Source organism: Panthera tigris, chromosome B4 (assembly GCF_018350195.1).
Source record: "Panthera tigris isolate Pti1 chromosome B4, P.tigris_Pti1_mat1.1, whole genome shotgun sequence".
Taxonomy (NCBI): Eukaryota; Metazoa; Chordata; class Mammalia; order Carnivora; family Felidae; genus Panthera; species Panthera tigris.
Genome location: NC_056666.1, coordinates 96015934 through 96032045, shown reverse-complemented (window position 1 = coordinate 96032045; position 16112 = coordinate 96015934). Strand labels below are relative to the sequence as shown.

The following is a 16112-nucleotide window of genomic DNA, read 5'->3' as shown; positions in this document are numbered from 1 at the left end:
AATAAAAGTTACATTTTTCTATATTTGTGTTTGCATTAAAGAGTTTAAGAATCCTCTTTTTTAAGAATCCACTCTTAGATTCCATACTTCATACTTTAAATGCAGTCAGTATGATAACACTGCTTCTTTTTTTTTTCCTTTATTTAAAACATTGTACTTCTAATTTTAAAAACATTTAAACAGCTTTGGAACAAATAACATTTTATCATATCAACAGTAAAACAACAACATAAAAGGCAAATATCTGAAAAATTGCATTAAGATTTTCTCAAATATATGTAAAGCTCACATAATTTATTTTCACTTTAAATAAACTTTCAAATTTAAGGAAAGTGAAGTAGGCTTTTAGAAAATCTTATACCGACTATTTAGAATCTCATATATTTGAAAATTATTTCAACTTAAAAATGCATATTAAACAGATCTAAATTGCACAGTAGTTCAAAGTTTTCCCAGTTGATACAGTGAGAATCCTATCTACCACTTTCATTTGTCATATGGAAGGACATTGTTCACCTTACTCATCTTCAAGTTTTCCATCAAATTTGGCGATTTTGTATTGGCAATTTCCCAAACTGTGAAATATCTTTAAAATAAATATATTGACAAGGAAAATGTAAGACAAAATAGAAAGCATTTTACTCACTTGCAAACCCCTCTGAAATACAGAATGGCCCATAAAATTAGCCAGCATTCTAATTAGAGCAGCACCCTGTAGGAAAGAGTATTAAAAGGAGAGAGAGAGAAAGAAAAAAGAAGAGAAAAAATGTCAATCAAGTAAAATGACTCTAAAATTATCCTATATTAATCAAAAAGTCTATTTCATTCATGCTATTATACTCTTAGAAATAGAAAACAAACGAAAGAATCATGAATACAGTGCCCCACTTACAGATAACAATTAAATATTTTGTTTTGCGGATCTAAAAGTTCTGTGGTTATAAAACCAGTGACTTCTCTTGTACAGTCTTCTGGACAGAGTATCTCAAGGCAATAATAAGCTGTAATTCAGGAGTAATAAAAATTTTATTGAGCACTGTATATGACAAAGTTAATAAAACATAGTTCTTGTTCTTACAAGCTCATAATCTAGTAAGGGAGGGATACCCACATCAATAAATAATCGTATTAAAATATAGCTTTGCAGTAACATAGCTACGTATCTACCCCTGGCTCAACTAAAAGTTGAGCTGTAGAAGTGTAGAGTAGGGAGTACCAAGTATTCAGACTGCTTGGATTCAAATCCTGTCTCTGACTCTCACCACGTTTACTTAGGAAAATTTTTTAACCTCTCTGTTTCTCACTTTTCTCACTTGTAACGTGTAGGCAATAATAGCCCTTATTTAATGTAATTGTTCTGAAGTTTACGTGAATTGATATATGTAAGGCAAACTGAGTCTGAGGAACAGTAACTTGTGATATGAGTGTCAGCTACCTGTATTATACCGGGGTAATTGTTTTTATTTCCTGAATGCTTTGTTTAGAGGCTGGATGTAGCCATATGTCCACATAAAACATGTGATCAATGTAAATATTCAGAATAATAGAAGAAAATACTGGTTTAAGAGTCTATTTCACCTATAATGTTATCAGTGCAAAAGGGTAGGCATATAACCAATATGAAACATTCCAAATGATGATCAAGCCTGGAGAAACACAAATTTGTATATGAAATATAAATAAGCCTTCAAGAAGATATTTCAAACTGCACCAAATTTTTTAACTATGGAGCAATGGATTATAAGCAGCAAAAGTATAAATATAAATAATAGGCTGGTTTTAGGGGGAAAAATCCCTTTATGACTACATATCCCACTTCATACCCATTAGAAATTCACACGCTCCGACAATTCATTTCTTTACTAGTTGTTTCTTTTTTACAAGAGAATCATAAGAATCACACATGGATTTTTATCTTGCCTGGAACTTAACTGTTGCAGCCGGTCCAGAGACATAAAAATGAATTTCTATTGTTTGTTAAAAGTTATTTCCTAGAGTCTGAAATTTTAATGCAATCCGATACTCAGGCTCCATGAATCACCATTAAAGAAATGTCTCAAAAAAAATTTCAGTCATCACCAAAATTGCTCTCAAAATTGGTATTTTATTCACAACTCAACAAATGATAAGCTGGACAAGCCATAGAGTTTTATGCCTCTTCTGATATATTTTCCTCCCACACCTTCTTCTCTTTGCTCTTTCTTCTGCTTTTTCCTCTTTATCTTCTGCACACTTGTGTAAGTCCATAAAATATAAGCATTTATGATTCAATCAGAGGACCAGGTTAGAATTCCCTCTAGAACTTACCAGCTCTGCTCCTTGAATTTCCTTGACAAGCTCCCCTCCTATACATTTCCCAATCTAATCTTCCCACCCAGAGGGTAGAAACTGTCAGTTCTGCAGCAAAACTAACCCTTGCCACCTGGGAAGTGAGAGTTAGAATCTCAAGCAGTCAACTCAAACTCTCCTTCAGAACAGAATAGCCATCCTCAGATGATTTAAGTGTTTCCCTCCAGGTAATGATGACTTGGTCTCTTGTCAGGCTATAAAAACTATCAATTTAGCATGGTCTAATGGCAAAAGAGTTCTTTCTAATCATAAAGAATGTACCCGTTTTCCTGTCTGGGTTGAGTGCTAACAGGAGATAAAACCTAGAAATATAATCAATATTTAAAAGTTATATAATACCACCGAACTTCTTTTATTATTATACTGTGTAATTTAGTTAACTTTTAGAAAATGCTCTGTGTTGCCCACTTGAACATTTAAAATTCTCCAGAGTAGCATGCACTCTTCTATATTTAACTAGCCTTTTCTTTCCAAAGCTGAATTTTGAAAATCCCTAAATCATAGAAAACTGCATAGACAGATGGGATCTCCAACTGTTATCATTCAGCCAACATATACCGGGCACCTACTAGGTATGGATTATAACAAAGATCACACCTCTTAATGCAGGCATAACTCACCACAAACCTTTTCTAAAAAAAAGAAAACACCAAACCCCTTTTGGGGTGTCTGTAAACATTGTTTTCACCAAGTAAACACCATTTGAAATATTGTAACTTACATTCACCTGTGATTCAAAATTCTAGACCCAATCAAACAAAATGGATGTTAGACAGCCTAAGTAGCTTTATGGGGAGTAAATACACTATTTCTGCAAGATTTTTATAATTTTGAGACTTGCCTATGAAAACCCATTATTGTATTTGCTATACTAAGTTCCAGAGAGAGAAAAGGACGAAAGCAACTAATTTTTTAAGGTTTTATAAATATTTTTTTTTAAAAAAGCATGCTTATAAACCCATTCCTTAGGTAGTAATTTTTCTATATGGAGTACTTTTTTCATATGAGTTCTCAGCTAAAATTTGTTTCATTTCACACTGTAGTCATCTGTATGCACATCAGTCTAATAGACACTAAACATCTCCAAAGAAAGGACTGTGTCCTCATGATTTGGTATCCCTGTTCCCCATGCTTGGCTCAGAGAAGGTGTTCTCTTAACATTTTAACTGGATGAGAGAGAAAGAGAAATTAGCAAAAGCATAGCAATTACTTTGTATTCAGCCAGGATACACAGTTCATTACTTTATCAGTGTACTTTAGTGATAAGTAATCGCCTTGGAAGAGAGGGAGATCTTCTCAACTAATGGATTCCTTTAACATATGCTTTATTAAGTAAGGTAGTGTACTCAGTATCCTGCAGAATATAAATAGGAATGCCACAAGTCTCTATGTTCAAGGACCTTAAAGCCTCCTAAGTGAGATGAGAAGATACAACATATTATACAATGAATGACAAAAGAAAATATTTTACTCTGTTTCAGAGGAGGGAAAAATTCTAATATCTAGAGAGAGGAAGGACAAAGGGGATCTAAAAAGTGATGCTTGGGGGGCGCCTGGGTGGCTCAGTCGGTTGAATGCCCGACTTCGGCTCAAGTCATGATCTCATGGTCTGTGAGTTCGAGCCCCGCATCGGGCTCTATGCTGATGGCTCAGAGCCTGGGGCCTGCTTCGGATTCTGTGTCTTCCTCTCTCTCTGCCCCTCCTCCACTCATGTTCTGTCTCTCTCTCTGTCAAAAATAAAGAAACATTTAAAAAATTTTAAAAAGTGATGCTTGGGTTGGACCTTGAAGGATGGCTGGGATTCCAGGAGCAAGGTTAAACAGAAAGTATACTATGGTAAGAATGGCTTTGCATGGTCATGTAGGTGTAAAAGTGAGAAGCACAAGTAGGGAAGACGCTACTGAGGAACAAAGGCATAAACCCAGGCAACAGAAGTTTTGATGGGTTATAACATTTAGGCAGTCATTAGAGAATATCAAATGCCAAGGCTAAGGAATTGGATTTCTGTTAAAAGATAAGGAAGGATTTTGGAAAGGTGGTTTTAAAAGTTGACCCTTGAACAACATGGTCTTAAACTGTACAGATCTACTTACATGAAGATTGCTTTCAGTAAATACAGTACACTACTCTAAATGTATTTTATCTCCATTATGATTTTAATAACATATTATTCTGTCTAACTTTATTGTAAAAATACAGAATATAATACATACAACATACAAAATATGTACTAATCAACTGTTTATTTTACTGGTAAGGTTTCCAGTCAACAGTAGGCTATTAGTAGTTAAGTTGTGGGGTAGTCAAAGTTACAGGTGGGTTTTTGCATGGGGTGTCAGTGCCCCTAATTCCTACATTGTTCAAGTGTCAACTGACTTAGCTATGATATTCCAAAAAAGAAGTCAAATATCTAGAGGCAGAAGAAGCAAATAATGGTAGCAATGAAGATAAACCAGAGATAGGTTTAAGGACTAGAACAAAGATCATCTTATTTCTTTTTATGTTTTTTAAATATTTTTTTATTTAATTTTGAGGGATGAGAGAGAGAAAGAGAGAGAGACCATGAGTGGGGGAGAGGCAGACAGGGAGAACACAGAATCTGAAGCAGGCTCCGAGTTGTCAGCACAGAGCCCGATGTGGGGCTCGAACTCAAGAACCACAAGATCATGACCTGAGCCAAACTCAGACGGTTAACCAACTGAACCACCCAGGTGCCCCACAAAGATCACTTTAAACCTTAAAGCCTTAGTGACTATAAGATGATATTAGCAGATATGTAGAATTTAAAAGAAAGCGTTAGGTGAATATCGTAACATCTGTTTAGAACATGGGGTGTTTGAGGAACAGGTAGGGAACCAGAAGAACAGAAGGCAAATGTGACCGTAGCAATGAAATTCAGTGGCAGATTATGATTGAGGACCTAAATTAGCATTTGTAGTGGGTGAGATTGCTCAGAGAAAAGTCTGAGGTGGTAGTGAAGGAAAGTGAAAACATAATCTTAGATTCTCTCTACAGAGTCCGAACGATCTGCACTTCAGTGCCTGTAACAGGCATCCCATAAATAACTGTTGAAAAAATCAGTAAAGAAATGGAATTAAGAGCAAAGGACGATACATTGTGATAAAAAACAGAAGGAGTATTAAGTATAAGTAGTGTCATGTTTTAAGACATGTTTTAAGAATAAGTGGTTCAGATTTCAAGGAAAAAAAATAGCTAAGAGAAGGCCATAGTATGTCATATTTAAGAGAGAGCTATTTAAGTAGACTTGGTGTGAAAGCCAGATTGAAAAACAATGGAAACAGAAGGAAGAAGGAAAAAGCAGTAAGCATGTTGACATGAGGTTTGCTTATGTTTTTTTTTTTAATTATTGAATATCTTATGCAAAGAAAAAGATTTTATCTCCCTTATCTCCCTTCTGTCTCTGGTAGAGACAGAGACTGGATAGGTCTGGAGACAGGTTGTCAATAAATACTGAAAAATTGATGGCTTATCACTTCTCAGGAATGTAGGTGATGTGGTCCAAAGATTATGTGAATTGGAAAGAGTGAAACTAGGTTTGAAGTAACTCTAGTGAAAAGGTAATAGAGAATCAAAATGTGGAAATGTGAAGAAAATGCATAGTTCCAGCTGAAATTATTAATAATGTACTTTTCATTCATTAAACATCTTCTACATGCCATATTACAATACTGTAAGGAAAATATCACTATATTATTTGTCAGATCAGAAAATTGAGGCTTGAAAGGTTGTGTGACTTGTGCAAATTAACACAGGTAGTAAGTAATGGAGCTAGGATTAGAAATCCACTTATATCCAACTCCAAAATCAGTAACCTTAACCAAATTGGTTTACATTATTTTGACCCCAAATCAAAATAGTTACATGATACTCTTCAGAAGCACTAGATACAGCAGGAACTTAGAAAAAGAAAGATAATTCTTAGAGTTATTCATACATTGGAATCAGTTGATATTCCCAAAAGAGGATGAAGGGACATCTAATTCAATGAGACATAGTGAAATAGTTGACCAGTATGCCCAGGATTGGGGATAAATTAGAAGACATAAACTGACTAGCATAACAGAACATGTGGCTAGACTAAAAGTCACAAAGCTAGGTTAGGTTGAGTAAGAAGAAAACACTAGCAGAGTTAAATATAGTGATATCTTTTATCAAAGGCTATACATGGAGGTGGCAGCAGTGAAAATGTACTGCTCAGATTTCCTCCTATTGCTCCTGTGCATTTGCCATCATGAAAGTAGCACTTTCCTTAGTTTACTCCCAGCCAACGACTATGCACAACAGTGGAATTAAGGTGGGCTCATTCCATTGAGATAGGGTACTCCTCTAACAGGAAATTCTGGCTAAGTCCCCATTGGCCTGGATGGACAGGCCATAAAAGAAGGACATAAAAGGGAAAGAAAGTTAATTCAACATAAGAAAGCAGAATTAATACCCTGTTGCTCCAGACCCATGCTTGGAGGCTTTAAATCCTCTCTGATTTACTACTTCCTGAGGCCAATCCTCTATCACTGCACAGATGAATTATTCCACAGCCTCCCAGGACAACCTCAGAAAACTTCTTACTCTCTCAAGTCCATCCTATGGACCACATCAGACTAATTATTTTATTTTTATTTATTTATTTATTTTTTAGAGATTGGGAGACAGAGTGCAAGCAGGGGACTGGCAGAGAGAGAGGGAGACACAGAATCCGAAGCAGGCTCCAGGCTCTCAGCTATCAGCACAGAGCCCGATGCGGGGCTCAAACCCATGGACCGCAAGATCATGACCTGAGCTGAAACTGGACACTTAATTGACTAAGCCAGCCAGGTGCCCCCAGACTAATTTTAATAATTACTCCTTAGGAATCATGTTTGCTAAACGTCCTAGTTCTGTCATCTACTAGATGGAAGAGGTTAGGCATGTTAGATAAGTTCTATCAGTACCTACATTAAAATATAACAATAACAATGACTACCACTACTGATGATGATGATGATGATGATGATGATGAAGAAGAAGATTACAGTCACCTCAAGATTTTTCTAAGTATTCATTTGAATCATTTATGGGAAGTATGTGAAACAGTGTTTGCCATATAATATGTTTCAACAAAAGTACATAGTTATTGTCCTCACCATTACCGTCATTTTTGTTAGCTCCTTGCCCTCAAACTCTTTTCTTTTTAACAAATTTCTGATAGCGGTGAATCAAGACCATACACAATGAAACTCACCATTACCTACCAACACTTTTTCCCCACATGACCAAATATCCAACTTCTACTCTAGTTAAGCTGATCTTTTCATTATCCTATGACCATATCTTATACCTTTATGTTTTAATCATACTATTTACCTCCATAGCAACAATATTCCTTTTCAATCTTATATTGTAAGCGCTATCCATTGTTCAAAAACACAGGGAAAGTCCATACTGTCCTAGAATACTTTCCACAAATGTAAGCCCTCAACTCTTTTCTCTCCATGGCAGTCATAAGCCCTTTAAGCCTAACTACACAATTTATCAAATTATTTTACATCACTCACTGTTTCATATGACTATTTCTTCTTTCTACAACTGGAGGCAGGTCATGTCAGTGAAACTTATTACTGGCACACCTGTTAGCTGTCAATGTCATATCTTTTCCATTGTCAGGAAAGATATTCCTAGCTAAGAGTAGTATCCACCAGCTACTTGCTATTTTCAAATCAGTAATCCAAACCATGAGCTCGTAGCCAATACACAGGTCTCAGTCTTCCCTGTTATGAAATTCGGGATCTCCCCTACACTAAGAACTTTTAATGTTTTGTATTCTCAGGCAATGACATTCAAACAGTGCAATCTATATTTAAGTCAGTAGGAAACCAAAAATGAGGACCACAGATCCAGAGACCAAGAAAACAGGGAGCTTTCAATGGTGTCAGAAATAGCAATTCATTGAAAGCTTTCAATTAAATAAATTTGAAACATAGCAATACTGTAAATTCAAATGAATGTTCATGGAAGGATACAACATAAGAGCAGCAATTAACAAAATAGAAAATAAATAAATGGTTGAAAAGATGAAAAATAAAATGTATCAGATCTATAAAAATACTAATAGTTAAGTTCTGAAAAAATTGATCAGGGGGAAAAAGAAGAAAAAATATCAAATGAACAATATTAGGAAGAAAAATGGACACATAACTACTGAAAAAATTAAAAATTACAAATAGTGACAGAATACTGTGGTAATTTATGCTAATAAATATGAGAACTTAGATAAAAAGAATTTTCTATGAAACTACAAAGTTGTCAAAAATGACTCAAGAAGTAAAAAATACTAATCACTGGAAAAAAAATAAAAATAAGGAAACTACACCCCCCCCCCACCCACACACACACAAATACATGCCAGGTAGTTTTATAAGCAACATAAATTTAAGGGAAATTTTCCAATATGTTACTCTTGTCTTATACAAATTACTATAAGAAAATAAAAAAGGGTAAAACCTTTGCATTTTTTTATGATGCTTGTGTAGCTGATATGTAAACTGGACAAAGTAAATGATAGTCTAATCTCATTTTTGATCATGTATGGATATATATATATACATATATATATGTAAATTCTGGGATAAATCCCACTTACATATTACATACAATAATATATAAATGTAACTTATTAATATATATTATATTATTCTATAATACAAAAATTATATATACATATAATGTATATTAAATGAATAAAAAGTTGAGTTTACCCCAGAAATTCAATAATAGTTTAATAACAAAAATTCTGTGAACGTAATTCATCACATTAATGGACTAAAAGAGATAAACTATACAATGATCTCAATATATGTGAGAAAAACATTTGCTATAACTTAGTATTCATTCAAAATAATATACTTTAGTAAACTAGGAACAAAAGGGAATGCATTAACATGTTAAAAAGCATTTTTAAAAAAATGTACCATAGGCACCTGGGTGGCTCACTTGGTTAAACGTCTGACTCTTGATTTTGGCTCAGGTCATGATCTCACGGTTCCTGGGATTGAACCCCAGGTCCGGCTCTGTACTAACAGTGAGGAGCCTGCTTGGGATTCTCTTTCTCCTTCTCTTTCTGTCCCTCCCCTGGTCACACTTTCTCTCAAAATAAATAAATACACATTTAATAAATATATACTGAATGTTGAAACATTATATGCATTTCTCATAAGATGGCAGTGAGACAAAAATAGCCTCTAATAATAACTGTATGCAACAGTACAATAGAACAAGTAAATAAACAACAGAAATATGAACCAAAGATAGCAGTAAAGCAACAAATTAGTATTATTCAGAGTTGATGTGAAAATCCAAATAAATGCATTAGAATTATTCTATAAAATCAATAAAGAGTGCAGCAAGGTTGCCTGACACAGATCAGTACATAAGGGGAAAGTGGGTGCTGGGCATTGAGGAGGGCACCCGTTGGGATGAGCACTGGGTGTTGTATGGAAACCAATTTGACAATAAATTTTATATTAAAAAAATCAAGATAGTTGATACATATTAGTAAAAACTAATTTAAATAATTAATTATATAGATATTCTCAAAAGCAAAATAAGCAAACACAACAAAACCAAATATTATGTGAAGAAATTAAAACTTACTCAGTGTTTTCATGGGAACAATTATACAACTGACACAAAAAACTAACAATGAAGAACTATAGATCCCTTATAAAGTTAGAAAGAGTCATTATTATAAAACTGTCAAAATTAATCTATAAATTTTCAAAAGATTTTTTCCCCAGAAACTACCTTCATCTGAAAATTCATACGGATTGTCATAGTTAACAGTAGCAATCTTAAAAGAGCTTAAGACAGGGTGAATCATCATACCTGATAGCAAACCTAAAAAGCTCGAATAGTTATACTGAAGGCAGAGGTGTTGAAGCAGGGATACACGTATAGATCAGGGACCAAATCAAAGGGCTGCAGAGGCACCAGTGTGTATACTGGCGATAGCAGACAGAGCTGGTATTACAGAAGAGTAGAACTAGCACAAGGAATTCATAAATAGCACTGAAAAGACTGATTATCTAAACAAAAATGCAATTACATTTACATCATGACACACAAAGGAAACAACAGAAAATATCCCTATCGATTAAAGAACTTCATGTAAAATGAAAAAAAAATTAAATATTAGGAAAAAATATCCAAGCGTGTCTTCAGGGATTTACATTGAAGAAGGATACTTCAATAAATCAAAAAGCATGGAGCATAATAGAGAAAATGGACAAAGAGACTACAATGGAGTTAAAAACATCAGCATGACAAAAGACCTCATACATTAAAAGATAAATTACAGTCTTACTAGCAACAAAAAATTAGCATCCAGAATATTAAAAAAAGACTCTCATTAATCAATGATTAAATAAATAAGCAAACAAACTTAGGGGCGCCTGGGTGCCCAGTTGGTTAAGCATCTGACTTCGGTTCAGGTCATGATCTCACAGCTGGTGAGTTTGAGCCCCACGTTGGGCTCTGTGCTGACAGCTCAGAGCCTAGGGCCTGCTTTGGATTCTGTGTCTTCCTCTCTTTCTGCCTCTCCCCCACTCGTGCTCTATCTCTCTCTCTTAAAAATAAATAAACATTTAAAAAATACTTAAACAAACTTAAAAACAAAGTCCTCATTGGAAAATGGGCAAAGGATGAACTCCCAACAGTTTATTTTTGCTTTTGTTTCCCTTGCCTCAGGAGACATATCTAGAAATTAGTTGTTATGACCAATGTCAAGGAGGTTACTGCCTGTGTTCTCCTCTAGGATTTTTATGGTTTCAGATCTCACATTTAGGTCCATTTTGAATTTATTTTTGTGTACGGTATAAGAAAGTGGTCCAGTTTTATTCTTTTGTATATTATTATCCACTTGTCCCAACACCATTTGCTATGATCCAGCAATTGCACTACAAAGTATTTACCCATACAAAAATAATAATTCAAAGGCATACATGCACCCTGATGTTTTTAGCAGCATTATTTACAGTAACCAAAGTATGGAAATAGCCAAAATGTCTATCAATTGATAAATGAAGAACATGTGGTGTGTATAAACACACACACACACACACACACACACACACACACACACACACTGGAATATCACTCAGCCATAAAAAGAATGAAATCTTGCCATTTGCAATGATGTGTATGGAGCTAGAGAGTATTATACTTAGCAAAATAAGAGACTCAGAGAAAGATAAATACCATATGATTTCACTCATATGTAGAATTTAAGAAACAAAACAAGTGAACAAAGGGGAAAAGAGAGAGGGGAGGCAAACCAAGAAACAGACTCTTAACTATAAAGAAGAAACTAATGGTTACCAGAGGGGAGGTGGTTGGGGGGATAGGGGAAATAGGTGATAGGGATTAAGGAGTGCACTTGTGATGAGCACCAGGTAATATATGGAAGTGTGGAATCACTCTATTGTATACCTGAAACTAACATTACACTCTATGCTAAATAACTGGAATTTAAATAAAAACTTAAAAGAAGAAAGAAAGGGGTTGCCTGGGTGGCTCAGTGGGTTGAGCGACAGACTTCGGCTCAGGTCATGATCTCATGGTTTGTGAGTTCAAGCCCCATGGCCGGGCTCTGTGCTGAGAGCTCAGAGCCTGGAGCCTACTTTGGATCCTGTGTCTTCCTCTCTCTCTGCCCCTCCCCCACTCATGCTCTGTCTCTCTCTGTCTCAGAAATAAACATTTAAAAATAAAGAAAAAGAAGAAAGAAAGAAAGAAAGAAAGAAAGAAAGAAAGAAAGAAAGAAAGAAAGAAAAAGAAATTATTAATCAAAGTTAGGAAGGGAGGAAGGAGGGAGAAAGGAAGAAAGGAGGAAGGGAAGGAGGAAGGAAAGGAAAGGAAGAAAGAAAGGAAATGGGCAAAGGATATATACAGAAAATTCAAAATGTAAGAAACGCAAAGGGCAGTAAATACACAAAAGAGATTTAATCTCACTAAAAAACAAAGAAATGCAAATTAAAACAGTAAGATAGCATTTCATAGCCTTAATAAGTCAAGCAAGAAACTGGGGAGTTTAATAATGTCAAGTACAGATAAGGACTTGAGGAAACAGGATCTTTCAAACAGTCTAGTGGGAATATGTATACAAGCACATTGGTGGGGAAAATGACACACTATAGCAAATTTAAAGATTCATTTATTTGGAAATTAACACACAATTATTGAGTGCTTGCTCTGCCAGCCCCTGCTATAAGGACTAAGATAATGCAGAGAACAAACCAAATAAAACTTTCATGGGGTTTACATTCTAGAGAGAAGAAACAGTTAATAAGCAGCTTAATGTAATCATGCCAACTACTGATTATTGCTCTGAAGAAAACTAAAGCGGAGTAAGGGTGTTGGAGAGTGATGGAGGATATGGATTCTCAAATTTTATGTAAGAAAATTAGGGAATATTTCTGTAATAAATTGACATTTGAACAGAGACACGAAGAGAATGAAGAAGTAAGCCATGTTGATAATTGGGGAAGATCATCCCAGGCAGAGAGTACAGAGTTGACTTCTGAAATCTAACATTCAGAAGAGAGATTGGCCCTAGAAGCCCAGACTCCCACAAGGAGCAAGTAGAGATTAAAAAATATATTTTTATATTATATATGCATTACTTTATATTACATATTTTATATTATATGTGTATATAATTTTATATTTATTATATAGTATATTTATATTGCATATTTATAATATATAATCATCATTTTTACATTTTATACTATAAAATATTAAAAATAAAATTACTTTAATATAAATATATAACTATGCAATTATATTACATAAATTATAAATCTCTATATATAAATCTATACGTTGCCAAAGAATGGTTCCTAGGGTGTTTCAACATTGAGAGTCTGAGAAAAGTAATTGAGTTCATCAAAAAGGTAAGGGAGAAATGGCCAGTGAGTTAGTAACAAACAAAAAGAAAAAATTTAAAAAGAATGTGGCGTCTAAGAAACAAAATGAAGAAGTGTTTCAAGGGAACAATGATCATCACTATAAAATGTGTTTGAGAAAGCAAGTCAACTAAGTTGAAGGCTAATTGGATTTTTCAATGTGGAGTTAATTTTTGACCTGACAAGAAAAATTCAGCCAAGAAGTAAAAATGAAAGTATAAATAGAGTAGTTTTAAAGGAGACAGAGGACAAGGAATTGAGATTTTGCATTAAAATACTGCAAAGACATAAAGAAATAGTCTGGGGGGATGTAAGTCAAGGGATTTTTATTAAGAATAAAATATAACATTTTATGCAGATAAGAGTAATTGACTAGAGAAGGGAAATTTAATGCATCAGGAGAGAGGAGACAGCACTGCATAAGCAATCTCCTCAGGTAGGCAAGAAAGGATGAGACCCAGTACACAGCCATCCACTGTACCAAGAGCACGGGAAGCAGAGAATTTAGGAATCCACAGGTGAGATGTCTTGGTGTGGAGGTCAGACAACATTGATTTTTTCCCCTAATATCTCAGTGTAATAAATGCAGTCATCAGATGAGAGTGAGGAGGGATAATAGAATGTGAACACTAAAGAAAAAGAAGAAAGTATTAGCTGTCTGGGAGAAGAGTAAATTGACTGGAGAAATGCAGATGCACACACCCAGCAATTACCCAGTAACTTATCTAGCAGTATGTACACAGTGTGAAACACTAGTACAAAATGCCTCCAGACACATGCAGAAAGGTGTCATTTGCAACACTGTTTCTCACTTCCAATGCAAAGTCAATAGTTTCTAATGAACAAAACCTACAAACAAACTTGGGTCCGTGAAGGGGGGATAGATGGAGTGATTGATTGATTTTTGCTTCAGGTTTTTATTTAAATTCCGGTGAGTTGGGGGGCACCTGGGTGGCTCAGTTGGTTCCAGCTTCAGCTCAGGTCATGATCTTGCAGTTTGTGAGTTCAAGCTCCACGTCGGACTCTGTGCTGACATCTCAGAGCCTGGAGCCTACTTTGGATTCTGTCTCCCTCTCTCTCTGCATCCCCCCTCCCATGCTCTGTCTCTCTGTCTCTCCCTCTCTCAAAAATAAACAAACATTTAAAAATAAACAAATAAAAATAAATTCCAGTTAGTTAACATATAGTGCAATATCCGTTTCAGGAGTAGAATTTTGTGATTCATCACTTAGGACACCCAGTGCTCATCACAATAAGCTATCCTTCTTAATACCCATCACCTATCTAATCCATCTCCCCACCCACCTACCCTTCAGCAAGTCTCAGTTTGTTTTCTATAGTTAAGAGTCAGCTTTATGGTTTGCCTCACTATTTTTCCCCCTATGTTCATTTGTTTTGTTTCTTAAATTCCACATATGAGTGAAATCATATAGCATTTGTCTTTCTCCAACTGACTTGTTTCGCTTAGCATAATACTCTCTAGTTCCATCCATGTCGTTGCAAATGGCAAGATTTCATGCTTTTTTATGGCTGAGTAATATTCCATTGTGTATATATTCTACTTCTTCTTTATCCATTCATCAGTCAAAAAGTTAAAAATAGAACTATGATCCAGCAATTGCACTACTAAGTATTTATCCAAAGGATACCAAAAATACTTATCCAAAGGGACACATGTACCTCAATGTTTATAGCAGCACTACCAACAATAGCCAAATTATGGAAGGAGTCCACTTGTCCATTGACTGATGAGGGCGCAGATTTAGAAACTCTGCTTTAATAATATTGTACAGCAGTGAAGATACATGGTATAGGTATCTGAGCATAAAAATATCAATGAGATAAAGTTATATCTATTTAATGGTTATCTCTAGGAAGAGAGGAAGGGACATGGTAGAGATAATAATGAAATGATAATATTTGTTAAATTTGGATCTTGAGTACAGGCATATTTATATGATATTATTCTCTGAATATTTTTTTGAGATTTTTACTTAAATATAGAGGTATCTAGGAAAATTACTAACCTGAAACACCTTATAATTAATCTCCATTTAATTCAATTTTCCCTATTTTATATAAGTCTTGATCATAGCGGTGGAAATCCCCTTATTCCATGATTTATCTCTGGAGTCTTCTAGGAATATTTTGGTGCTACCATTTATTATTTTATTTATATAAAATGAACTTATCTGACACAGAAAAAAATGAAATGAAATGGCATTTGGAGTAACTCTTTATACAATTCGGATCTATGAATCTTAAAAATAAAATTATTACTGAACATATTGTAATTCCCATTATAGTACAAAGGTATTAGCAAAGCAACGGTTTAAAATAAATTATAAAAATATTATTTTCTATGTCTGAACCAAATGGAAGGCTGAAATGTCCCAAGCCAATAGTAGTGTTGAATGAGAAAACTAATTTAATTTAAGAATTACAAGAAACACCATTTGTTTATAAAACTCTAAATATTTTTTAATCCCAAATTCATTTGGGAGCTTGAAAACAACAGGCTGTAAAGTAATTGCACAAAGATGTCAATATCATTTGTGGGTTTTGAATATCAGCCAACAAATGGTATCCTTGTCACTTATTGTAGAACAATTGTTCCTTGTTGGAGTTAAACTATCACAGCTGGAAACCCATATGAAATTTAGCTTATTAAGAAAAATACAACATAAATTAATGTTAGTGAACAAGGAATATCAAACATGCTACATAAATAAGACTTTTAAAAGACACTCACATAATATTGTGCTGGCAAATGTCGTAAATTAAATACTTAACAGAATCATTATGAAT

General features: G+C 34.6%; 1 protein-coding gene across 1 annotated transcript in view; it reads right to left on the bottom strand.

Annotated features, from left to right (window-relative positions):
• Positions 1–16112, bottom strand: part of TRHDE (thyrotropin releasing hormone degrading enzyme) — a 378437-nt gene that overhangs the window by 108925 nt on the left and 253400 nt on the right. The window contains exon 7 of the mRNA XM_007082254.3: positions 647–712. Coding sequence (XP_007082316.3) covers positions 647–712 — 66 coding nt within the window. The remainder of the gene's footprint in view (positions 1–646; positions 713–16112) is intronic.